The following is a 27,538-nucleotide window of genomic DNA, read 5'->3' as shown; positions in this document are numbered from 1 at the left end:
CCAAACATAGCTTTACTTTCCTGCTTCTGTGAAATCCAGCTCTGATGAAGCCTATTCCTTGAAGCCTACCCTGCACTCCAGTTAGTAACTTGTTCTTTGTCCTCACCAAACCACTTTGTTCTGTACTTCTCTAATTCATCTGTGATATATTATAGCTATCTATGTACGTACCATTTTTGTTTTAAACTTTATTATACCTAGAAGAGTATAATAATCAGGCAATGAGTATTAAGCACTTGTGGTGTTCAGGCATGTGCTGTAAGACAAAAAGTCCTCTGAAATTATAAAATCTTGTCAATTTTACCTCTCCAACTTAATAGCCATCCCCTTCTCTCTACTCACTTGATCACTGGCCTACCACCTAGTCTATTATAATGGCATCCTAATTGGCCTCCCACCTCAAATCTCTGGCCTCTCTAAATCCATCAACCACATAGCCAACAAAAGTGATATTTCTGAAGTTACCTATGGCATTTTCCAGCTCACTAAACTTCAGTGGCTTCCTCTCAAATTAAGTACAAACTCTAGACATTTAAAACCCTTCACATCCTGGCTCCAACCTAATTTTCCAGCCTTATTATACATTACTCCCCTTCATATTCTCTGAAGTTCAGCTAAAATGACCATTTTACTGTTTTTCACTCATTCTATCTCCCATCTCCATGTCTTTGCCCAGGCTACCCTTCATGCCTGGAATACATTCCCTCCTCATCTGTACCTCTTAATATCCCTAATTTCCTTCAAAGCTCAAATGCTGGACTTCTGGGTTACATGAGCAGCAAGATGGTAGACTAGACATTTTCTCCAATCCCCATGACTCTCAGTCTTTTCCAAAACATAAATTAAGTATCTAAGATAAAGCAACTTTAGTTTTTCACATGGTCTAGGACACCCAGAATCCAAAAGAAGGTTAAAAAAAAATCCAGGAACTGACACTCACTGACTGTGAACTTATTCGGTACCCATCCCCCAACTCCCATGCTACTGGCAGTGAAGCTGTACTAGCAGACCCAAGGACACAACAAACTTATATCAAACTGAGCCCCTCACTCCATTCCTCCCTCCTCTTTTTTTAGTGCCATAGAGACCCTAGCTCCAGGCTGTGGAAGTATGTTTCAGGTCTTAACAACCAGCTTGGCCACAGCCCCTCAGGAGTAAAAGCCTGCCTGGGGCTGCAGCCCACAAACACCAGTGCTGCAAAGCCCTAAACTGCTGGAACTGGAGAAAGTAGGCTCTGAACTGCTGGTGCCAAGCCAGAGAAGGAAAGAAGAGAGGGAGTGTGATAGGTTACCAGGACATGACTGTGCTTTGGGGGAGCTGTGCAGCACTCCACCAAGCTTGAAGGAAAGAACATAGTGTCCAGCTGGTACTAGTTCTGAGCACCCAAAAATCATTTGGTACAGAGACCTGGGATAGTGAACCTTGAATTATCCAGTGTGGGAGGAGGCTGAGATATTTTGAAATGCAATCATGAAGGAAATTACAGAGGGGAGAGACTCAAGACATGAGTGATAAGGAAGAGAGACAGAGACACTAAAAGTACCAAAAATTTCAGGGAGAAGAAATCTCAGAGACCTTGAACATAAACAGGAACAATAGGGGGAAAAAATGGCCTCCAGATCTAATAAATGAGTTCAGGCATCTATGAATAAATGCTGTAAAAATAAAGTAATCCAACAACTGAAGAGACAGAGGGAATATCCTGTGGAATTTGAGGAGAACATGGAACCACGACACACTGTTTTTGAGTGGCTTAAAAGAAATGAGAATTATGAGAGCAGAATTTATATCTTGCACAGCAAAAATAATGAGCAAAATAGAAAAATTTGAATCTGCAATGGCAATCTCACCAAAGAAACAAGAGAGAACAATGGATTGGGAGTGCAAATACACATAAATGAACAACAGCCTAGAAGAGAAGCAAAAAACAATAGCGTGGGGGTGGCTCACTGGCCCTGGAGTCAGGAGGATCTGAGTTCAAATCCGGCCTCAGACACTTAACACAAAAACTAGCCATGTGACATTGGGCAAGTCACTTAACCCCAATTGCCCTCCCAAAAAAAAAGCAAAAAAAAAAAAAAACAATAGCGTGAAAAAATATGCTCACTATGCAAAAATATATCAGTCCTCCATTGTGTGACTGAACTCTTTGAGAAGTCCACCTACCATAGGTGTCTCCATTTCCCTTTTCACTTTCTTCTTATCTCTGCAGTCTGGCTTCTTACCTCATCATTAAGCCAAAGCTGCTTTCTCCAAAGTCACCAATGAGCTGCCAAATTGAATGTCCTTTTGTCAGTCTTCATCCTTCTTAAACTCTGCAGCCTTTGACATTATCAGTCACTCTCTTCTCTCTAGGTTTTCATGACATTATTCAAGGTGTGTTGTGAGGCTTAAAAGCACAAATGCCAGTGATTATTATTGTCATTACTATTAGCCTCCAATCTTGAGATAACCTCATTCTCTAGACCCTTCTACTTCACTCCTGAGCTCAAGCAGTGTTGATAGAACATTCCAGGAGTATGCTGATAAATGTTTAACAAGGGGACGGGATTATGAATATACACTTTTATGTTTACATTTTTATTACTTTCTTATCAACAAAACAGTCCATCAAACCATGATTGTAGCAGTTGCTGATTTCTGAAGTATAAATGCTCATGCTAAAAAGTTAACTCTCCAAACTGGTTAGAACTTGCCCCAGCACATCACTGCAATACTCCCTCCTGCTTCTCCTCCCCTTTATCTGGCCACTTTCTCATTCTCCTTTGCTAGATCATCATCTAGGTCATACCCTGTAATCCTGGGTGTCCACTAGGGATCTGTCCTGGGCTCTGTTCTTCTCCCACTATATTATTGCTCTGTGCTGATGATTCTCGTATCTACTTATGGAGCCCTAATCTTTCTGCTGACCTTCATTCTTAGACCTCCAACAGCCTTCAGAACATCTCATACTGGACATCTTAAAACTCAACATGCCCTCCCCTCTTCCTAACTTCCCTGTTACTCTTGAGGGTACCAACATCCCAGGCTCCACATGTAGGTGTCAGACACAATCTCTCTCTCTCTCTCTCTCTCTCTCTCTCTCTCTCTCTCTCTCTCTCTCTCTCTCTCTCTCTCACTCCCTCTCCCTCTCCCCCCCCCCCTCCCCCTCTTCCTCTTCCCTTCTCCCCCTCTCTCTCCCCCGATCCTATCTCCTTTCCCTCCCCCCCACTCCATCCAGTCTGTTTTCAGGGTCAGTCAAATGCTTTCCCTTTTCAGCCCTGTTGCCTGCCTTCCTTGGCTTCCTTTAAATCCCACCTAAAATTCCACTGTTTAAGGAAGACTTTTCCTATACCCCCCCTTCCTTATTCTAGTGCCTTCCATCTTAATTATTTCTCCTTAGGTACTTTGTTTGTACATAATTGGTGGCATTTTATCTTCCCTATTTAGACTAAGCTACTTGACAGCAGGAACTGTCTCTTGTCTTTTTGTTTTTTTGTATCCCCAGCACCTAGTACCATACCTGCCACATAATAGTGTTTAATACGTTTATTGACTGACTGATTTAGTCTTTTGGCATAGTTTCAGAGAACCCAGGGTCACCTGTACAACATAGCCAGGGATTGGAATAGGATGTTTGTCTCATTTTACAATAGCATCATTAATATATTATAAGCAAACTATAGTAGCATCACAAAATGCCTCTGTAACATTGTTCATTTGGTCACCCAAAGCAAAAATCAGATGGTTTAAATATGAAATTAACTTACTCATATATAATGTTACTTCATCTAATGCTTTGAACAGTTAACACTGTTAGGTGAGGTAAGTAGACACCTTCCTTTTAAAATGTATTACAAAAAAAAAAAACTTTAAAGGACCTAAGAACTCAGACCAATGCAATATTGGCCAACTGCAATTCCAGAGGTCTGGTAATTAAGCATGCTGTAAGCATGCTATCCACCTCCTAACAGAGTTGGTGGTGGACCATCACTAATACAGAATGAGACAGATATTTTTGGACATAGCCATGCAGGAATTTGTTTTGCCTAACTATGCATATTTGCTACATATTTGTTGGTATTTTTCATTTTTTTTTCCAGTTGGGAAGAAAGCAGCAAGAGAGGGAAGGGGGAGATAGGAATATAGGAGCCAGGAAAAGAAAAAAAGAGAAGATCATTGAAATATTTTTTTAAATACACAGAAGGAAGGCCAGAAAGAATCATAGATAAGAAAATTTTGAAAGTTGCATGTTAAATTTATTATATATTTAAAATGAAAGCAAGCTATATATAATAAAAGATTTGAAGTTTCATGAGGCAGTGTGTGTATACACACACACACACACACCACCTTCATATATGTATAAAATATTTGACTTGGAGTTACAAAGTTTAAATCCTTCCTCAGACACTTACCAGCTTTGTGACCTTGGGTAAGTTACTTAACTTTTATCAGCTACAGTTTCCTTATCTATAAAATGGGGGAAATAATAGCACCTACCTCCCAGGGTTGTTGAGAAGATCAAATGAGATAACATATAAAATACATGCAGGCATTATGTACAGACCTACTTTTCTGTTACTCTATGGAAATGTCCTTTTTATTGGGTGGTAAGTTCAGAATTTTTTTTTTAAAAATTAAAACTAAAATGTTGTAACGTATTTCCTTAAAATGAGCATCTTTATTTAGTTTCTAAGGCCCCAGTATAATTTTGTACATAAATTGCCTTATCAATTTTTGTGGTATTACTATGAGATAAATGGTGTCTATTATCTACATTTTAAAAACAAAGGGAAGATTTGCCCAAGATTCAAAGAGGAATAAGAACAGATGAGTGGGAAATGAGAAGAAAAGGGAGAGGAAAACCACCTTTTTCTTCCCTTTTAGAATAATGTATATGTAGTCTCTTAAAGCAGTGGTTCTTAACCTTTTTTGTGACACACTTTTGGTATTCTGATGATATCTCTGAACCCTTTATCAGAATAATCTTTTTAAATACATAGAATACAAAGAAAACCAATTTCACTGAATTAGAATTATCAAAAAAAATTTTTAAACAAATTCATGGAGTTCCTGAAATCCTAACGTAGAGACAGCAATGGCAGATTGTCTAGAAAACCAGCCTCCAAGTCAGGAATCTAGGTTTAAGTCCTAGCCCTATCCGTGTGACTCCAGCAAGTTCCTTACCCCCTCAGTGCCCTAAGCAAGGCTCTTAAGACTGTTGAGTTACAGAGAAGATGCTGACTTGTATTAGTAGAAGTTTTTTCACCTGGGAGTTCCCTGTACTGATGAAATCACAGGTCCAGTCCCCTTTCCTTATCCCTTTTGCTTAGAGAGTCAGAGCCCTAGAATGCTGGAACTGGAAGGGACACACCATAGAGAACACCTAGTCCAAATCCCTCATTTTACAGAAGAGGAAACTGTGGTCCCGAGAGGTGAGTTATAACTTCATTTCATGTTATATATTTAATATTTTAGATTAGAAAGTGAGCTGGTTTTCAGACAGAGTTTTCAGACCATTGAACAAGTCAAAGAAACAGATTGAGTTTTTCTTACCAAACTAAGGAAATGTCAAAAGTATTTCTCCTTTAAACTTCAGCTTTCAGGTTTCCTTTTTCTCTTTCAGTCTTTGTTGCATTATGTATTTGTATGGGCACTAGACGTGAATTTTTTGAAGAACGGCTTCATGATATCTAACAAACTTCAAGGTTTTTGTTAATAGCACACTTTTATGTATCATATCAGTCTAAAAACCATGTCCCTGAAGCTAATGCAGTGACCATGGATATGATACTGAGGTGGGAGCTGGTCCACAGCCCCCCAGAGAGCACATGACAGAGCTGGGGCTCAGACCCTGTCTTCTCACTTGGTAGTCAGGGCTTGTCCCACCACAGTACAGCGCTGCAGTGGAGTTGTGATTTTGTCAGCTTCAGCAGTAACTTTACTTGGTACACAGTACAGCCTCTCTTATCCCATGCAGTTCTTGTCCACCTCTATCTGAATCCTCCACAGAATGGATTTCTGCTCAAAACACTCAGTCTTCCTCCAGTTCTCTTAAGATTTCCTGGATTTCAGTGCAACACTTGAATTGTCTGTATCTTGTGACCCTACTCTTGTTACATATTGACCCCATCATGCAGTCAGACATAAATGATGTATCTTTCATGTCACTCCTCACATACACATCATTGTTAGTAATATGCCACAGCAGCATGATACCTAGCCTATCTGAAGCAGCAAGACAACCACTGCTTACCATCTCTCCTCAGAACTAAATGGAGATAAGCCCACAAGCAGCAGGAATAGCAGTGCCCCCCAGACCACTGGTCCTGCCTCCAATCTCTCCATCATGAAAGAGAGCAAGCCTTGTGGATAAGTGCCCCTTCCCCAGCCCTGCCACCACCAACACCAGCAACCACCCAGAGGCAGGGAAGCCTGAGAGTCCTGTCAGTCAATAAATGTTTTTAAGAGCCTATTATGTGCCAAGTACTGGAGTTGCAAAAAAAGGGTACAGAGAGCCTTGAGGAGTTCATGGTCTAATGAGAGGCATGACATCCAAACAATGCAAACAAGATCAATTCAGCTTAAACTGAAGCTAAGTCAACATAAAGGCACTAGCATTTAGGGAAATTCCTGTAGAAGGGGAGATTTTAGCTGGAACTTGAAGGAAGCTGGGGAAGACAAAGGTTGGTGGTAGAGGTGAAGAGGAAGAAAGCTGTAGGATTAGGGGCCAGCCAGTAAGGTGACCGGAGTCCAAGAGATGGAGTGTCTTGTAAAAGGAACAGCAAAGAGGTCAGGGTTACTTAGTTTGAAATCATGCTGAAAGCTTTGTGTGATTTCTCAAAGGACTAGCCTGTTGACATATTACAAAATATTTAATTGGATTGTCACACTTATTAGATTGTCATATCACACTAAGAGAGGCCTGCTGTCTAACTTTGTCTAGTGCATTTAACTTGCCTTCTTCATTTTTCACCTGCCAGAGTCTGGGATGTAGGAAAGAAGGGACCTTAGAGGCCTTCTAGTTGAGGAGGGTGAACCCCAGTGACCTCAGATGCCCTCGCTGAGCTCACATTCAGCACGCAGCAAAGTCAAGGTCCCCAGACTCTAAGGCCAGGGCCCTTTCCATGGCATCACTCTATTTCATAAGGATATGTCGTTCTCTGAAGATGGAAAGAGTGGGCTAGAAATGTATGGAACAGTCACTGGGCTGAGAAGTAGGCCAGAGTTGTCAACCCATTTCTGCTGCTAAGGACTGTTACCTCTGTGGGCCCAGATTCCAGATTCTGTTTCTATCAATCTGAGTCAATCAGTGAAATATCTATTAAATGCTTACTTTCTGAAAGAGACTGTGTATACACTAGAAACAAAATGAAACATTTCCAGTTCCTCAGGGGGTTTATATTCAACTAGGAAGTAGCTGTTGGGCCTAAGTTCTCATCTTCCCTTAGATAGTCATTAGCTGTGTAACTTTGGGCAAGTCACTCAGCTTCTCTGTGCCTCCTTTCCTCATCTGTGAAATGGGGATAACAACAGCATCTACTTCCCAAGGTTGTTGTGAGGACAAAATGGGATAATACTTGTTTTCATAGTGGCAAAATGGATATCTATACAAGTATACTTAGGGCAAGGGAAGTTGAAGAGAGAGCATACATTGCATTTGGAAAGGGGTAGCAAGGCCATAGGAGAGTTAGTGGAAGAGGTAGCCCCTAAGCTGAACTTTGAAGGAAGTTAAAGATTCTGAGAGGCAGAAAGGAGGAGGCAACACATGCCAGAAACGAGGAATAGCTTGTTATATACTAGGAGGGGTGGCTAAGTGGCACAGTGAGTAGAGTACCAGCCCTGAAGTCAGGAGGACCTGAGTTCAAATCCGACCTCCGACACTTAACACTTACTAGCCGTGTGACCTTGGGCAAGTCACTTAACCCCAGTTTCCCTGCCCTCCAAAAAGCAAAATACACACACACACACACACACACACACACACACACACGTAGGCAGAATTAGTACTGTATAGATATTTGTATTATTCATAAACTCATATACATTTTAAGGACTTAAGATTTACAAAATACTTTCTTTACAACACTTCTATAATGTAGAGAATAGAAAGCATAAGCACTAAGTAACCTATTTTACAGATGAGAAACAATCTTAGGTTAAATGAGCTGCCCATCCATGAGCTGCCCATACAGCTGCGAGGGTCGGAGCCAAGCCACCACACTCCAGATCTTTCACTGGTTCCTGTTCAGCCACAGTTGCTACTGCTTTCTATATTATATTATCCTCAGGTTCCTCCAGTTAAAACCAAGATGACTTCAAGGAGATAGAATTCTGCAAGCCCTTTTTAAGTAGACATGAGGTGCCTCATTTCTTAACCATATAACTATCTTATTAAACCATGTCATAAACGAAATTTATTTGATCATGTGCTCATGGTACATTTTTATGTTAATTGGGTTTTTGTAAATAAAGTAATGTGTTTATTTTCTCTCGTATTTTGGTGGTGACATATTCCACAAATAATAGTCTACTGAAACTCGAAAATCACAAATATAATAAACATTTTACCTAAATCTTTTATATACTGAAAGGTTTGTTCATGTTTTTAGCTATGAACTTTTTCTCTAGTGCTGTGCTTCATAGTTTAAGTATATAGAGTTCCTATTTTCAAATTACATTTTTTTTACCCAAACTTTTATTTTCTCATTTCAGGCAAGAAGACAACAAGACCCTAGCCCTGGTTCCAATTTAGGTAGTGGTGATGATCTCAAACTACGTTAATTAGCAGCAACAGCAGATGTTCCCATCAATTTTGACATATATATTGCTTCAACTTAGCAGAGATAATTGAATATAAGACCAGAAACTGTGATAACTGGATATACTATGGTCTGTTTCTTGACCTTAAGCAGTCACAGGCATCATGAACTGCCATGGTTTGCACTATGTTCATGTTATAATACCTGCATTTCTCCTTTTAGGCATGTAGCTAGTGATAGTTTGAAATTTTGTTTTACTATGCAAGCTTATTTTTTGTTATTACTTTAGTAAAATTAAAATTTGTCCAGTTGTAAAACTATTTTCTCCTCTCAATTCTAATTCAGGAGTTAATGTCATTATAAAAATAGGTCAAGAAATTACTGATGAGTTTTTTCTACACGTTTTTAATTTTTTATGGACTTTTAGAAATTTTGTTATTGCTTCATTTTAGATATGCATTCTTAAGGGTTTTTTTGCCATTTTTTTCTTTTCTAAGTGTAAAGTATCAGTAAGATGATATTTTTCACATTATTTTTATAATATTTACAAGTTAAACCTAGTAGCACAGAGCTGTCTACCACAACTTTTCTAACATAAGTTTCCAGTTGTTAAAGTTACAGTATCCTTTTAAATGCTAACAGTTGGTTTTCCTTCCTCCTTTCCTAAATGTTTTTAAAATTTGATACTGCTCTACATTCTATCCCAGATCTGTTTTTAGATTTTTTTTCTGTATTGAGTGAGTTTAAGTTGTGGTTTATTTCTTTAAAATATTCTATTAAAACTCATAAGAAGTCACAGGTTGGCTTCTGTTTTATTCAGGGATTTTTAAAAGTTATTCCAAAAAAAGGGATACTGTAGTGTCTTCACAGACTTAGCAACCGGTCAGACTGGAGACGGTGAGGAAGGAGCTACAAAGGTGATCATTGTATTAAAAAAAGCATGTTTAACATATCTACTTTATCTGTATTTTCGATTATGTGCCTTTTTAGTTTTCTGCAAAAAAAAAAAGAATCCAAATGGTGAAAGGACAGACTTGTGCAGGAAATGTTAATCCTGTGTAGATGAGCAGTCTGTTGTCTTCTGTGAGCTATTCTAAGGGGAAAAGGAATGGTTAATCTTAATGGCATTTTCCAACAAGATTCATAGTAGAAATTGTTCAAGATGAATTTGTGTAAGAATATTTTTTTAAAATAGGCTTCTTACCAAAATGATATCATCATCCTTTGTTTGAAACAAAACTGGAAAAAGTGTTGTTACTTGGCACCAATTTCCTGATATTTTTCACAGCCATATTAATTGTCATCACATTTATGAACTTACAAAAATTATTTAGTTGTAATAAAGTAAATAATTATGTTATGGGTTTAAAGGAGGAAAAAACCCAACAGTTTCCTTTCTAGTTCAGTAAATGAACTAAAGTCTCACTGAGTTAATTGTGTATAATGTACTTGATTGTGAAGAAAGAAGTAATGTTCGGTATGGCTATAGATAGAACAGATAATATCCTGTATCTCAGAATAAAATTGTTTGATATATATTTGAAGTCATGCATGATAATCCGTGTGTTCAGAGGTCCATAAATATTAACACATAAACAAAGATCATGTTGATCTTTTCTATAATTAAGTATTTTGAATGCATTATTCTTACCTTGTTTAGTATTTGGCATTGTCTGGCTCCCATATTCACACACACACACACACACACACACACACACACACACACACACACCACTGCTCGTATAGCCTTTAAGGAAATCACTTTTTGAGGAGTTCTTAAAATAATATATTAAGGCCTCCACTGTATAAAATCCCTGTTGATTCTTACTTCTGCATTTGTATTTTGATTGGGATAGTCTGATGATTTTTCTGTAGCACTTGGAGCAAAGGGGTTTTGGCATATAAGTAGATTCGATCACATGTTAACATCACTATCTTTCTGTAAATACTGAATTTCTCCTATCATCATTTAGCACTGTGTTGCTTACTATATATCTTAATGCTGGCATTAAGATCATGAGCCCTTATCTTCCAATAGTGCAGACTTTTTAAAGCGGTACCCCTTTTTAAGTTATTGATGCAATTTTATATTTTTCATAATCTCTATTTAAATGAAAGTTGCATCATCTTTCTTGAACTCATATCATTAAAGACTTGCCTTAAGCTTCCATATTGCTTTTGCCACCATTAGTCATATGTATTGTCCTATGTTTCATTTGCTTTCATAATAAACTGTGTAGTGAAAACAATGGTCTGTTCCTTTTTGTTTGTAACATTTGAACCTCTTGTGTCACTTCTTCCGTGATTTTCTAGTAATTGTACACAAAGACTTGACACTCTTCAGTTTCTTCATCTGTAAAATGATACATTTGATAGCACTGGGTGATCCTGAAAGAGCCTTCTACTCTTAACATTCTCTGCTGTGTATTTTAAGTTGTTTATTTAAAAGCAACAGTGGCATCTAGTGGTCATTTGGACTGATCATAAAAAATGTCCTTTATTCCAAATGTCACAAGACATTCATTCTTAGACCATTATAGATTTAGAGCTGATTCAACAAGGATTTAGTGCCTCCTTTGCATAGAGCACAGTGATAGGTGCTGGTAAAATAATTTTAGATGAGAAAGGGACCCTGCTTACATGAAACATTTATGTTCAGCTAGGGAGAGGAATAAGACACAAATCTAAAGATCTAATATGCAATATTTGGGGGTAAGTGCAGTAAAAGGCAGCAAAAAAAAGTGTTCTGTAAGTCTGAGGAGGAAAATTGAAATGGGCAGATTCTTGGAGGTGTCCTTTGAGAAACCTAATTACCCTCAAAATAGTTATTCAGTAATGTTATGATAAGCATTGATTGTGTACATTCCATGCTTGAGTTCAAAATAACCCTGTCCTCAGGGTATATTGTATGTGACTTCAAATAAATAAAAATTCTAAAAGCTTAGGCCCATATAAGTAATGAGACTAATTTTAAAATCAAAGTTACCAAAATTTATTCTTCTAAACAAGTGCCTTGGGGAGGCTAGGTGACGCAGTGAATAGAGCACCAGCCCTGGAGTCAGGAGGACCTGAGTTTCAGATCCGGCCTCAGACACTTAATACTTACTAGCCATGTGACCTTGGGCAAGTCCCTTAACCCCAATTGCCCTGCCTTTCCTCCCTCCAAAAATCAAAAAAAAAAAAAAAAGTCTTCCAAATGAGTATCATCCTTAAAAGCAACACCTCTGTTAATGCTATATACTCATCCAGAAATATTCAAAACCTTTATAACTCCTTTAGGAATTGCCCAGAGTCACATTTTTAGCCCCACAAGAAAATCAAAGGATCCTAAATTTAGTACTGGAAGGGACCTTTGGAGTCATCTAGTCCAGCCCTGCTTTGTTTTAAAGATGAGGAAACTGAACGTCAGAGTGGCTAAGTGACTAGAGTCACACAGGTAGTAAGTCGAAATAACAAAACTAGTCACATTGTTTTAATCACTTTTTGAGGTCCCCAATATGAAAACCCTCCAGAATGAATGACTTGATCGTTTCAAAAAATTAAATCTCCCTTTGAAAAGTCAAAAATGTCCCCACACTGAGGATATTCATAAAGAATGAGAGAGACCCACGAGATAATTCCATAAAAATTACAAAAATGTTGTAAACAATGAAAACTTGATGGGAATAAGTGTATTTGGCTGCTCAAAGTGGCTCCTTCTACAGCACTCCTTTGAAGGTCCTAATTTGTCACCACTGGCTATTGCTCTTCTGGTCTACTATTTCATTTATTACTCATTCATCTCCCTAGTTTGGACACATATTAAGGAGTCAGACTATCAATGCTTTTTCTGGCTTTCTGCATAAACCAACAAGACTCACATTCAAAAAAAAAAACACCCAAAAATAGGCATTGGCATAAAACATTAGAGTTGGAAAGAGCTAATCCACCCACCTTCATTTTAATAGGAGGAAATTGTCTGAGAGAAGAAAAGTGACCTACCCAGGGTCACCACCAAAGTAATCATAGAGTTTGGACAAGAACTCAGGTTGCCTGTGTGCCAGTCCAGGTCCCTTACTAGGCAAATAATGGCCTCAAAAACTATAAATATTTCAAAATGCCCTGGTAGAGGTGTCCTCAGAATAACTAGAGGAAAACAGCTTGATGCAATAATAGAATGGGCGCTGAATCGTTTAACCTCTCAGGACCTCACTAATCAATCAAAAGATATTTACTGTGACTTTGTGTGGGCCAAGCACTGTACAAACTGCTCAAGATACAAAGAAAGCAAGGCAGTCGGTCCCTTGGAGGAGTTTACGCTCTACTGAGAAGAAACAGCTTATCCAAGTAATAGAAGGAAGGAAGAACACTTAACAGATGGGAGGGGCCCAAAAGGCTCACTCAGGAGGTGGCTTTCGAGCGGAGCCTGGAAGGAAGCCAGGGATTCTAAAGAAATGGCATTCTGCAGAGGCCAGCTAGCATAAGAGAGGGTGAGAAGAGCTGGAATGTGACATGTGAGGAAGAGCAGACAGGCCAGTATGTCTGAACCACAGTGTTTTGTGAAGAGAAGTCATATAAAAGAAGAAGAAGATAGGAAGGAGACCGGTTGTGAAGAGCTTCATATGCCCCCGGAAAGGCGCGTAAAAGGAACTTTGATTTGATCCTGGAAATAGGGAGCTACCAGAGCTATTGAGTAGAAAGTTGATGTGGCTACACCTACACTTTAGGAATGTCTTTGGCAGCTTTGTGAAAGGTAGATTGGAGTGGGGAGAAACAGAACAGGGGGATCAGTTAGTAAAGTTTTGAAACTGCCCGGATGAGACGTGATGAGCATTTGACAATGGCTTGGCTATGTGAGGTGATAATTGAGGGCAACACTAAGGTTGCAAATCTGACTGGGTGGTAAGATGGTACCCTAGACAATAAATGGAGAAGTACAAAAGAGTGGCAGATTTGGTAGAAAGGATAACAAGCTCTGTGCATTTAAGATGTCTGGAGTATCCAGTTCAAAGTGTCCAATATGCAGTTGATGAAGTGGGACTGTAACTAAGGAGAAAGAGAGACCAAGGCTGGATATATCAATGTGAGAAACATCCTCATAGAGATGACAGTTGAACCTGTGGGAGCCAATGAGATCATGAAGGGAAAGGAGAAAAGAGGACGTAGAACAAGGTGGGGAGGGGGGGAGTGAGCACAAAACCACAGTGGGTATGATATAGATGAAGAAATAGCAAGAGACTCGAGAAAATATCAGGAAAGAGCAATATGAAAGCCAGAGAGTGGAGAGAATCCTAGAAGAAAAGGTAGTCAACAATCAAATTTAGGAGAGGAGAGAGAGATAAAGGACAATAACTAGTGGTTAGTGTTGAACCTAGTGAGGTTGTTTGTTTTTTTATCTTTTAAGGACAAGAGAGACTTGGACATGCTTGTAGGCAGCAGAGAAAGAACCAATAAGGAGAGATGAAAGATTTGTGAGAATAGGGATAACAGTTCAGACAGTGCTCAATAAGAAGGGAAGGAATTGGATTGAGGGTAGTACATGTCAAGGACTTGGCATTGACAAAGAGAAAGGTCATCTTTTCATCAGAGACTGAAGTAAAGGAGGAGATAGTGAGGAATGATACCAGAGGGGATATGAGGTGCAGAGAAGGAACTCTTGGTGAAAAACCACTCTTGATAGAAATATGAGATGGGTTTGAGAGTGTGGCAGACTAGAGGGGAGAAGGGAAGTTTTGTTATGGCTGCTGTAGTGAGTGAGATAAAGAATTAATAGAAGGATTGCCTCATTGCAGCGAGAGCCCAGTTAAGATTAGATAACAAATTTGTAGCAGTTCCTGTCAGCATAATTTCATGGAATTCCTCCAGCTCCTTTCAGCAGTACATGAATAGGAACAAAGGAAACCGATAGATGAGTGTGATCCAGAATTGAGGTTTAGCCAGTCGTGATTGGCAATAGAACAGGGAACAAAGGATTTGGGAGAAGATAGTGTAAAATCAAATTATTTCGCTGAGTCAAGATTGGGAAGGGAAGAGAGGTTAGCCAGGTGATGGTTTGAGAAGGAACAGAAGGGTGGACAGATCGGAGATTATATGGTAGGAGTGGAAAAATGGATTAAGGAATCTAAAGGCATAGGCAGAAATGGAATGAAAGATTATGATCAGATGAAGGAATTTTGGAGTTCTTGAACAAGATCAAGTGAATCATTATCATCTATATGTAACTGAGAAGAAGTTGAGTAAATTAAGGAACTGTGAAGTTAGGATATTTGAAGTCACCAGTATGTATGTTGAAATCTCCTATAATGAGAGTAGGAGTTGCGGGGGGAGACTGTGCAGATGCCAGGATCTGGATTGAATTTTTGAATAGCAAGAACCTCAAAGGAGCTGGGAGGGAAAAGAATTCCTGTTTAATCATTGAGAGGAGAAAGAGAGGGAGAGAAACACTTAAAATGATCATACACATTGGACCAATAGATAACATTGTTTATGTTTTAAAATTGCCTATGTTTTACTAAATATGGCCTGACAACTGCTAGATTAAATTGCATTTTTTTTATCTCCTTTGATTATAGGATTAGAACTGAAAGGAATTTTAGACATCTAGTACAAGCTGTGCATTGTTGACAAACTGTCATTCAGATTAGACCTATTCCTCTCAGACTGGGCTTCATTTTGCAGTCCCAGAAAACCCAGCTGCCCCAAGAAAACAGTGTGTCTCTGGACTTTCTTTCATACTTCCCTACACTCTGAGCTGGAAGGAAGAATAGTCTGGTCCTGTACTGTTCATTGCTACTTCCTCCTTTGCCCTGCTCCCATCACTAAGCACCCTTTTCCTCCTTTGAAGTTTATTCCATCCAGATTTATGACCCACCCACCTTCACATCAGTCACCCTCCTCTCTTTGCTCATCTCTCTTCCTTATCACTCCCCAGGTCTAATCAGTAACCAAGGCTCATTCATTCCATCCCCACATCCTCACCCTCCCCACCTCCCCTGTTTTCCATTCAGAGCCACCACCCAATTCAGGTTCTCACCATGTCTTCCCCAGACTATTGCAATTGTCTCCTAGCAGGTATTTTGTCCTCCAGTCTTCTCTCTAATCATCCACACAGCTGCAAAATTAATAAAGCACAAGGCTAACCAAATTATTCTACCCAAAAAACTTTCAGTGGCTCTCACTTGCCTCTAAGGTTTTTATTACTCCTCCCCACTGTAAGTACTCACCCTCTCAAAAAAAAAAATTGACTTGTATTTACTTTGTATGTATAATTTGTATTTATTTGTGAACCCACTGTTCCCTCCCACCCTACCCTTGAAATAAAAAATAATCTCCTTAAAGGAAGGCACTGTTTTCATTTTTGTCTCTGCATCCCCAGTGTCCAACAGTGACCAGCACATTCAATGAAGCAGAATTGAATTGAATTTTATAGGAAAGGAAATCGATGCCCAGAGAGGGGAAGTCATTTGCCCCAAAGTTAGGAAGGTAGCAAGAAAAAGAGCCGGCATTTAAACCTAGTCCTCTAACTCCCAGTGAGGTCTGTAGTGTCCTGCATTTTAAAACATCCTCTCTTCATTCTTCTATTCTAAAAGGAAATTGCCTTTAACTGTATATAATACCTATAATCTCTGCTTCTGTTATTTTAAGTAATTACTAGCATTTTAATTTAGAGGTTCATTTTTGAGACTTTAATCTATAGTTGTTTTTGAACAACCTTCATTTAAATCAAGCTCCTTGCCTATTTGGAAAGAGTATGCTCTTGTAGCCAGAAGTTTCCGCCAAGTAACTGCCTGGATGTGAGGTCTTGGTCAAGTAATATCTCTTTCCTGCGTGTTAGGTTCCTCATCTGAAAAAAGAATAACACTTTGACTAAAGGCAGCACGGACTGGTAGGTAGATGGCCGGCCTTGGAGTCAAGAAGACCTGAGTGCAAATACTGCCTTTGACACATACTAACCATGCCACCGTGAGTTAGAGTTAGCACTTAACCTCTTGGGCCTTCCCCACCCCCACCCCAACTTTCTGAGGCTACCAATTATTTACAAGTTGTTGCTCTCATCTAGTGGAGAGAATTCCCAATCCAGTAGTACCTTAAAGAAATGGAATCATATTTCCAGGTCAAATACCCCCACAACATTTTGACTGCTTCAGAGATCTGTCATTTGATGAACGGGGGTTGTCCCTCCACGGATTAGATCACAACCTCTCTATGGCAAGGGATTAGCCTGGGGTCCATGAACTTGCTTTTTAAACTATTTTAAAAACTATTTCTATGTAATCTGTTTGATTTGTAATCCTATGTATTTTATTTAATAGACCTAAAAAAGGGTTCATGAGCTTCACCAATCTTCTAGTGGGGTCCATGACCCCCTCCAAAAAATAGTTAACTCTTGCTTTAATAGATATTCAATAGATAGAGCATTGGTCCTGGAATCAGGAAGATCTGAGTTCAAATACAGCCTCAGAAATTTACTAGCTGTGTTGCCCTAGGCAAGTCACTTAACCTCTGCTTGCCTCAGTTTCCTTTACTATAAAATGGGAGTGATAATAATAGCACCTGCCTGCCAAGAAGAATATGAAGGCTAGTGTCACAGGATCAAAGAATATGTGGCAAGAAATAAGATATAAGAAGACTGGAAAGACAGGAAGGACCCAGGTTGTGAAGGTCTTTAAATGCCCAATAGAGAGATTTTCTATCCTGTCCTGGAATTATTGGGGAGCCCATGGAATTTATAGAGTAAGGGAGTGACAAGGTTAAACCTGTGCTTTAGGAAGACAATTTGGGCAGCTGCTTGAAGGGTGGGTTGGAGTGGAAAGAAACAAGGCAGAGGGACCAACTAGAAGACTTTTAATGGTCTAGACAAAGTGGCATGGCGTCAGTATCCCAGGAGAGAAGACAGCTTTATACAAGAAATGTTAACAAAGGTAGAGTCAACAAGCCTACTCAAATGAATTGAAAATGGGAGGTGAAAGAGAGTAAGGGGTCAAGGGTGATGGTCTAAGTTGTGAACCTGGATGATCAAGAGGATGGTCAACAGAAACAGGGAATTTTGGAAGAGAAGGGGGAGAGAGGGGAGGAGATGAGTTCTGTTTTAGATAGGGACATCCAGTTCAAAATGGCAGATAGGCAATTTGAGATTCAGGACTAGAGACAGCCAAGGTGTCAAAAGTAGATAGTATGCAGGCACCAGAGTCAAGAAGACCTGAGTTCTGAGTTGCCCTGAGGCAAACAGAGTTAAGTGACTTGTTCAGAGTCACACTTCTAGTATCTGAGGTCATATTTGGACTCAGGAAGATGAGTCTTCCTCACTCCAGACCCGGCACTCTATCCATTTTGTCACCCACAGATAAGCATACTGAGACTTAAAGAAAGAAAGTTGTCCAGGGGTACATGCTAAGTGGCAAAGCTGAGATTCAATTCCAAGTCTTGGAGTGTGCAATCAGGGGTGTACTGGTAAATGTTTAACAAGCAGCTTTATTGTGGCGGGGTAGGGGGGAGAGGGGGGGAGGGAATATACTAAACACCCAAATAAGTTTAATTTGTATTATTAACATTTGCTCCATCACTTTGTCATGTTTGTTCAATTACCAAGAAATAAATCAAGCCCTGACTTGTAAAGTTTGCAAATTGCTGAAATGTATATGTACATACTGGGCATTTTAACAACTGGCTCACCAGCACACACCTGGTAATGGAAAAAGCACTTGACTATGAAGTCAGAGGTTCTGAGTTTAAATCTTGACTTTGATGCTTAGGATCTGTATTACTTTGGACCTCAATTTCCTCATCTGGAAAATGGAGGGATTGGATTAAATGGCCTCTGAGGTCCCTCTGAGCTATAGAACCTTGGGATCTTCCAGCTTACTAAGTAAGTTCTGTGCTGTTTCCACTAAATCATTTCCTCATGTCTCAATGTCAGGGTAAGAGGATAGATAGGAGGTATGGGATCATGTGTTCCAATGAACTGGGATTGATTCCAGTAGATCATCTCAGGTCTTCTTGGGATCATCCAACAGCTAGTCCCAAATGTAACTGACCAGAGCTTCATTAAGTAGAGTCATCAGTTAAGGGCACATGCTCCCATGGGTTCACCAGCTTGTGGATGGCTCAGAGGACAGGAAGAGGCAGTGTTGAGAGTTTTCTGGGATTTCCTGAGTCAATATTTTAGCAAAAATTCACCTTTATTTTCATAGGAATCCAGATGAGTGGCAATCTGATGACAATACACTCAGAAGGCATGTTTGTTTTCAGGTCACAACTCTTTCTTTGGGGGATTTTAAATCATTCCAAAATCTGCAATCTGTTTTTAGATTTAGCAGCCGCCACCATGACATTTAGGAGAAATATTTTGCTGTCCTTTGCAGGCTCCTCAGAGTAGACAGGACATAAGTACCAGGGACTCACACCAAGGGAAATATCTGGTTTGGAGAGTGTTTAACAGTTCCATTTTTAATCTGGTTCAGTGCTTTTAGAAAACAGGTAGGTTCAGTTACCAATTCAAATGGGCTTACTAGGTAGTTTTAATTTAAGAAAAACAAGAAATTGCTCACTTTAAAATCATATTAGTTAAGAGCATAGAAGATTATTTGACCCAAAAAAGAGAGGTAATTGATCCCTTTTACAGGTTTAGATATTATAATGCATTTCAAATATTCTAAAAACAAATTAATTGAAACCATCAAAGATCATTCAACAAAAAAAGAGGATGTGTAGAAGAAATAATACAGGGCAGCCAGCTGGCACAATGGGTAGAGCATCCAGCCTGAAGTGAGGAAGACTCATCTTCCTGAGTTCAAATGTGGCCTCAGATACTAGCCGTGTGACCCTGAGCAAGTCACTTTGCCCTATTTGCCTCAGTTTCCTCAGCTATAAAAATGAGCTGGAGAAGAAAATGGCAAACCACTCCAGCATCTCTGACAAGAATACCCGTGATAGGGTCATAAAGAGTTGGGCAGGAATGAAATTACTGAACAACAAAAGTAGAAACTACTCTGAGAAGTCACAAGTCCTGGAAGCATAGCATGGTGGAAATTATGCCAGGAGAAGTTGGAGTAATGGTGGGAATCTGCAAGAAGAGGGAATGGGCTGCTTTGTGGGGGGCAAGTTCTCTTCCCCCCCTACACTGGGTCTCGGTTTACAATATGTAAAATAAAAGAACTTAAGGGACTCAACTTATTTTTATCTTACATGTCTTTGGAAGTCTGTTAAAGTCTATGAACAAATCCCCTTCTTACAATTGCCCTTTCAAATATGTAAAATAAAAATACATCATATTACAATGAAAACCAGCTATATTGAAATATGGATAAGGTAGCTAAGGGAAGCCTTAAATTATTAAAATGTGGACTATTTTTAAATATTTTTTAAAATGTACATTCGCGGATCCCAGAGTAAAAATCCTTAGACTAGATTTTTTTTAATTTAAAGCTTTATTTAAAATCTGGTATTATTTTTTTATTCAGTCACTAAACAAGTATGTATTAAATGCCTACTGTGTGCTAGACACTGGGGATACAAAAATGAAAATTTTTCTATCCTCTAGAACTCATTCTATTAGGAGAGACAACATGTACACATATATAAGTATATACAGCTAGATGGCACAGTGAATAGAGCACTGGACCTGGTGTCTAGAAGACCTGAGTTCAGATCTGGCCTCAGACACTGTGTTGAGACCCTGGGCAAGTCACTTAATCTCTGTTTGCCTCAGTTTCCTCATCTGCAAAATGAATATAGTAACAGGACCTATCTCCCAGGGTTGCCAATAGGATCAAATGAAATACTAATTGTAAAGCCCTTAGCCCAGTGCCTGGTAAAGAGTAAGTATGATGTAAGTGTTAGCTATTATTATATATCAAATACATACATAAGTATATGCAAAATAAATGCATGGTAATTTTGTGAGGGAGGTACTAGCAGCTTCAGGAAAGGTCACATGTAAGAGGATATCCTTGAGCTAAGCTTTGAAGGAAACTAGAGATTCTAAGAAGTGGAAGGAAGGAGGGAAGGCACTCCAGGCATGGGGCACAGCTCATGCAAAAGCACGGAAACAGGAAACATTAGTCAAGGAGACCCCAATCTATAGAGGGGCTATGACATGAGTACACAAATAACTGTCATATATGTGCTACAAGAGATGATACAAATGTGATACATGGGATTTAGAGAAGATAGAGAGCATCGGTTTCTAAGGATGCCAAAACTGGTTAAGGTAGGGTAGATTCATAGAAGCTGGAACCCAACTTCCCCCTCTCCTGCCCCAGACATCATGAGAATGAATACCTGGAGGGCCCCAGCCAGAACTGGTGCCAAGAAGGGCCTAGCTTTTTCCTACCTCATTGTAAAGTGTCCAGGACTTCATCAGAGAGTCCCTGGATGAGCCCAGGGGAGTTGAAACCAAGCATAACTGCCCTTCCCCTTCCCTTTTTCTCCTCCTGGCAGAACACTGGCTCTCCTTTATCCTCATCCCTGCCAGAGGGAACCCAGCATTTTCTGTACACGCTGACAATTTCCCACCTTCCCAAAGGTGGTGGTCCACTCTTGCAAGGTAGAGTGTCCATTGCATCCTAAGACTTCCCAGACCTTGCCATCTGCCCTGCAGCTACACTCTCCTATGTTTGTGGTCTTCCCCAATTAGTGTTAGCTCCCTGAGAACCAGGACTCTTCTTTTTCTATTTGTATCTCTAGAGCCTGGTACTAATAAGAGCTTAATAAAAAAAAATTTTCATTCATTCACAAATTCACAGAACATCAGAGCTGACTACAGATGGGAGCCCAAGAGATCAATCCCCTCATTTGTATAGATGCCCAGTCACAGAGATATGCCATATCCATGGTCGCATAACTAATTGGGTAGCAAGACTGGCACTAGAAACCAGACCTTCTGCCTTCTAACCCATTGAGCTTTTGCAGAAATCTGATGAATGAGAAAAGAGCTTTTAAATGGTATCTCCAAAGAGGGAATCAAACTCTTCTCTAGAAAGGAACCAAGGAGAGAACAACTGTAGTCACTTGCCAGGTGCAGGGGCTTGGAGGAAGAGGGAAACTTGTGAACTTGGCTACTTAATGCCAGAAATGGGGCTGGGGGAGGGGGGTTGCCTGAGTGCTGGGCCCCTGTGAGAGAGCCAGATTGTGTAGCCACATAATCTGAGCTGAACTGGCAGCCAGAACTTCATTAGTTCAGAGGAAACTTCCACAGGAGTCACCCCCCAGCCCCCACCAGCCCCAGGGATCAGTGGGAGACAGAAGGCAGGCAGTGGAGGCCCCAGGCTCCCAGCTGGAGCGGGAAGTCACACCAGCCAGGAGGCCGCCACACATGAGATATGAAATATGAGGCCCCAGTGGATAAACATTATTGATGATGATTACTGGCGAGAGGGAGCCAAATGACTAAGACGAACCAGATGCTGGAACAAGGAGCATGGAGCCAGGAAGAAAAATGGCAGCTTTTCCTGCTGAAGCACAGAAATCACTGTGAGCCTGGGAAAAAGGCAGCAAGTGGTCATCTTGAGGCCAGCAGGCATTATGAGAACTCTTGTTTATACTGAATTTTATGTAGCACTTGGGACAGCCCCCCTCCCCCATGGAGGAAGACATTGAGCCACTAGCCATAAAATAGCACCCAAACTATAGGATTTTGCTGAAGATATGTATGTGTCTGTGATACATATCTGTATACACACATATGTGTGCACATGTATACACACGTGCACATGTGTTTGTGAATATGTTCTCAGTGTATATATGTGTATGTATGTGTGTGTGTGTGTATCTAAGGCAGAGGCCCACATGTAGTGGGGACTGTTATTGTGTGGTTCAAAGGGAAGCAGGTTAGACATCTCCAGCCTTTTCTTCCCCACCACCCATCTCTTTTGTCCCTGCCAGGACGGGAAGCAGGAGGTTGGGGCCAGAGGCTACTCTGCTTTCCTCAAAAAGAGAGTACTGAACTAGAAATATATCTGTCTGTTCCTCTAAATATTGTTAGTCTGTGGGATATGATGGGATTCCATCTAACTTTTGAACACTTTGACATTATTATTGGGGGGAAGGGAGACACCCCAACCTCTATATCCAAGGCTTAACTCCTTTCCAACCAAATACCAGTTCTACAATGAACACACATAGCAAATAGCAAAGAAACCCATTCATCCAAATCATAGCAAAACAGAAATAGGAAAAGGTATACATAGGAGAATATATTACCAAACAATCCAAGTGAAGGATCTCTGCCATTGTAAGCCAGATAACTGAACTTGATTGAAAAAGAGGATCCTGGATCTCACCAAAGCAGAAACTCCCCGAAGTCTCTGGAGCATCAAGTTGGGAATAGGAACATGATGGAGACTGCCAGCTCCCCTCTCTTCTTCCCCGAGTCTTTTCCTTCAGCATCCTGAAGTGGGGTTGGCATCATCCATCATCTTCCTTGAAGCTGGAAGCCAAGAACACCTGAAGCAACTGGATACCTGAAAAATATTAAAGACTTGAAGTTTGATGAATCTCAAAAGAGACTGAAGTTTGAGGGGTCTGAAGGGGACTGGAGAAGGTTGGAGCTCTCCCACTCTCGTCAACTCTGCCCCGTCACAAATACAAAGCAGAACATTCATCCCCCACCAATAAAGAGAGGCTCCTATACCAACGGGCCTTGGCACAGAGGTTAAACCTATCAATATATGTATACACATATGTGTGTCTGTGTCTATGTAAAATCAAGAAAGGAATGAGGGCCTGGTGGGTTGAAAATAATCACTTTGCCTTCTTCCCTGTCTCAATCAAAAGCCCTTATTAAGAGTTTTCACTTCTCACCAGGCTGAATTCTGTGCTTCTCTGTGAGCTGGAAACCTTCATCCCACCACTTTTCCAGCTTCTTTTTATGTCTCCCATTAGAATGTAAACTCTTTGAGGGCAAGAACTGTCTTTTTTTTTAAAGCATCTTTGTATTCCCAAGAGCCTAGCACAGTTGCCTGGCAAATGGTAAGTGTTTAATAAAGGCTTTATTCATTCATTCATTCCCTGCATTTGTAAAGCACATTTGTCATTTAAGACATGTGTGTAGGGGTTAAACATAGCTTATATATAGGTAGCATGGATAGATAAGGTCTGAGGTTTTCAGAGAGTAGGAGAAGGGCCATTCCTGCCTTTCCAGTAAAGGAGATGAATAGGTTGGATCCAGACTTAGAAATGTCTCCTCCAGTATCAAAGGAGAATATATACCAAACAATACAAGTGAAGAATCTCTGCCATTGGAAACCAGGACATCAGGCTAGAATTTTAGCTGTATGTGAACCCACAGATAGGTTCAGAACACAAGTCACTTCCCTGATTCTTCTCAAGGTGCAGGGTAGCCCTTAGTTTACACTTGCCAGTTTAACCCTGTCCCACTCAAAGCTGGTTACACAGAAAGCTATCAAAAAGAGCAAATAACAAGTAAACCCCATTTAGCCAAGCCAAAGAGCAAACAGAAAATCAGACAAGTATGATGAATTCAAAACTACCAGAAAATATACAAGGGTAAATGATGTCTTCAGCTGAGAGTGACATGAGACCTCAGTTCAAATCAGGAGAGCACAACCTCTTCCAGGGGAGGTCCTCCCTCTTCATTCTTGAGAAGTGCAGTCCTGGACATCAAGTAACATTATACGATCTGCCCCCATAGGAGGGTTCCAACCTACCATTCAATTAAATCCATATTTCTCTCTCTCTCTCTCTCTCTCTCTCTCTCTCTCTCTCTCTCTCTCTCTCTCTCTCTCTCTCTCTCTCTCCCTCTCTCCCTCTCCTTCCCTCTCTCTCTCTCTGTCTCTGTCTCTCTCTCCTTCTCTCTCCCTCCCTCTCTCATATTTCTATATCTCTCTTTATGTCTGTCTCTTTCACTCTCTGCATGTGTCTCTATATCTCTGTATCTCTGTTTTTCTCTCAGTCTCTACCTTTCTCTGTCTCTCTGTCTCCTTCATCTATCTCTCTGCCTCTTTCTCTCCCTCCCTCTCCCTCATTTCTCCCTCATCTCTGTCTTCCCCCCATCTCTCTCTGTGTCTCTCTCACTGCCTCTCCATCATCTATCTCTCTGTCTCCATCTCTCTCTGTCTCTGTCTGCCTCTCTCTCCCTCCCTCTCCTTCATCTCTCTATCTCTCTCAATTTCTCCCCTTGTTGACATCCTCCTCTCCCAACTACCGCTTGTTTCCACCCTCACCTTCTTCCCTCTGAGCTCTGCTCCCAGCCCTGCCACTCTGAGCTCCTCTCTGAAATTCCCCTTCCATCTTTATAGCCCACTAAGTTCCTCACTCACAACTTTTCTGTGGGACTGGCTAAAACACACTGATGGGTTCATCCTGGTCTGCATGGGGTAGGGTGGGATGCAGAAAGAAACATACCAAATGCTAAATCCAGGTCCCAGCCTCACCCCTTCCTCTCCTCCTGCTGGAGCATTTGTGGGCAAGGGAGGAGCTAAAGCGTCTTCCTCCTCTAAACACTAGTCCCAATGTCATTCTTTATTATTTGGTTTAGAGGTTCAGAGAAGACTGGAGGATCCTGCTGGAGGCAAGGAAGTCATTGGAATACTCCATAGACATCTTGGACACTGACACATCAGAATATCACAAGATTTTAGAACTGAAAAGGTCCTCAGCCTCAAGACCAAACCCTTCCTTTTGGAACTGGGGAAACTGAAGTTCAGAAAGGACTTACCCAAGGTCATACGGATATTCAGTGTTAGACCTGGGATTCAAATCAGGTCATCTGGTTCCAAAGTCATTTCCAGCATCCCAGAAAACCAGCTGAGAATCTCCATCTCAAATAGACAACAGTCCTTTGTGCTCTGGCAGGCTTGGGTTAGTCCTCCCAAAGGAGAAGGGAGGCCATCCCAGGGAAGGTACAGCCAGGGAGTGAAGAGTGACCTTGGCTGGATCCAACGAACCACGAGGGCCTTTGCTTCAGTCATGGAGCCGATGTTCTGGGTGGGAAGAACCACTTTCCCAAGGTCCTCAGGCCCAGGGGGAAAACTCTGATTCCCTCTAACCTTCAGGGGATCCAAGCACCAAGGTGCCCTCAGCTTAGACACAGGGCCTAGCCCACATAACGCAATGCAAAGAGATAAAATCATAGAATATGAGAGGTAAAGACACGTTAGAGGGTGCCTTGTCTACCTCATTTTATAAAGAATAAAGTTGTAGTGCAGAGATAGAGAAAAGAACAAGCAATTATGTAGCACCTAATATGTACCAAGTACTGGGCTAAGTGTTTTACAAATATCTCATTTGATCCTCACAATAACCCTGGAGGGTAGGGGGTATTATCCTATTTTTTAGATAATGACACAGAGGCAAGCAGAGGTTAACTGACTTGCCCAGGGTCACACAGCTAGAAAGTGACTGAGGCTGGATTTGAACTCAACTCTTCCTTACTCCAGGCCCTGCTCTCTATCCGCTGAATCATCCTCCTATGCCACCTAGATAGAAGGTGACTTATCCCAAGGCCTAAAGCTAGTTGGTTTTAGAGCCAGGATTAGAATACAAAGTGTCCTGCCTTCAGCCTAGGCCTCTTTACATAGGAGACCTGGGTTTGAATCCTGGCCTTGTTGCTTGCTTACAACCCATGTGATCTCAAGCAAGAGCCTTAATTTCTGTGAGCCTCAGTTTCCAGATCTGCAAAACAACAAAGTTGACAGGAGATCTCTGAGGTTCCTTCCAGCTCAATCATTTTTCTCTGAGTAAGCCAAGGCCCTCAGTTGGCTGACTGACTGGCTGCTCCAGGAACTCGCAGGGTGAGGGATGAGAGCCTTGTGAGTTGACTCTCCCACCCCCACCCTCACATGGCCTGGGCCTAGCGAAGGGGGAGAGAATGGGGAGAGGGAGAAGGGCAGAATTCCTTCTAAACCAGGAGCAGATGTTGGACTGCCAGGAGCCAGAGGGATACCAGACAGCAGTTTGTGAAAATAATTCTAACGGGAGGAAGCTGCAAAGGGTAGGGGGAGGTTTAGGGAATCATAGAAGCAGAGAGTGAGGAGCTGCAAAGGGCCTCAAGGGCATGCTGGACCCCTGCTGATAGAGCCGATCATGAAATTTTCAGTGTGAGCATTTACACACACCTCGGCATTTGACAAATACTCCAAATCAGGGCTTGATTTATTGTTTTGTTGATTGTCTAGACTTAAGAAAGTCACAGAGGAAATGTGAATAATGAAGATTGAAATTAAAAGTATGTCTGGTGGACATTTTTTGCTGCCAGAGCTAGTTGCTAAACATTTACCTACCCCTCATGGACATCTCTGTTCCACCTCCACCTCTACCCCAACCCCATTTTATTTATTTATTTGAAGCAATAAGGATTAAGTGGCTTACCTAGGGTCACACAACTGTATCTAAGGCTGAATTTGAACTCAGGACCTACTAACTTCAGGGCCAGTGCTCTCTCTATTGTGCCACCTAGCTACCCAGCAATCCCATTTTAAAGAAGAAGAAAAATGAAACAGTGTGCAGATTTGCTCAGTGTGACTCAAGAAATAAACAGCAGAGCTGAAATTCAAACCTTGACCTCCAAATCCAGTGCCCTTTCTCCTACACTAGACAGGCATGGATCAATTAATCAATAAGCATCTTATTATCTTAATTATCTTAATAATTACACGTCTACTATGTGCTAGGCACTCTGTTAAGCACAGTTGCACAGATTTCCTAAGCAAAGAAGGGCAAAAACTCAAGGGGTTCATGTTATAATGGAGGAGACAACACAGAAATGGCCATGTTCATACAGGGACCTCCCCAAAGTCTTAATGCAGTTTTAAATTATTAAAAGCTTAAATAAATGGAAGGTGATTGGGGAGAGGAGG

The 27,538-nt window shown here is 40.8% G+C and overlaps 1 protein-coding gene and 1 long non-coding RNA gene across 11 annotated transcripts in view; one reads left to right on the top strand and one right to left on the bottom strand.

Moving 5' to 3' along the window:
• CBFB (core-binding factor subunit beta) overlaps window positions 1–10,993 on the top strand; it is a 97,778-nt gene extending 86,785 nt beyond the window's left edge. For 5 of the 9 annotated variants that reach the window (XM_069085796.1, XM_069085792.1, XM_069085791.1 and 2 more), the window contains one exon: window positions 8,698–10,993. In XM_069085796.1, coding sequence (XP_068941897.1) covers window positions 8,698–8,720 — 23 coding nt within the window. In that variant the 3' untranslated portion in view covers window positions 8,721–10,993. Of the gene's footprint in view, window positions 1–5,315; window positions 5,418–8,697 lie in introns of all 9 variants that reach the window. The other 4 variants (XM_069085789.1, XM_069085795.1, XM_069085788.1 and 1 more) reach the window with 1 other exon arrangement.
• Window positions 10,994–19,994: 9,001 nt separating this feature from the next.
• Window positions 19,995–26,462, bottom strand: LOC138159605 (uncharacterized). 2 transcript variants are annotated; one of them, XR_011167924.1, is made up of 3 exons: window positions 25,399–26,462; window positions 22,923–23,182; window positions 19,995–22,199 (listed from the first exon to the last, which is right to left on the bottom strand). It is a non-coding gene; the product is annotated as an uncharacterized lncRNA (long non-coding RNA). The 2 variants fall into 2 exon arrangements; XR_011167923.1 differs by lacking the exon at window positions 25,399–26,462 and adding an exon at window positions 25,086–25,148.
• Between the last annotated feature and the right edge of the window lie 1,076 nt (window positions 26,463–27,538).

Source organism: Petaurus breviceps, unplaced genomic scaffold, assembly GCF_028583685.1.
Source record: "Petaurus breviceps papuanus isolate PSGF00001 unplaced genomic scaffold, PetGlider_PUasm1.0 176, whole genome shotgun sequence".
In the NCBI taxonomy this organism is placed as follows: domain Eukaryota; kingdom Metazoa; phylum Chordata; class Mammalia; order Diprotodontia; family Petauridae; genus Petaurus; species Petaurus breviceps.
The sequence above is the reverse complement of the archived record's forward strand: the minus strand, read 5'-3'. Positions and strand labels throughout refer to the sequence as shown.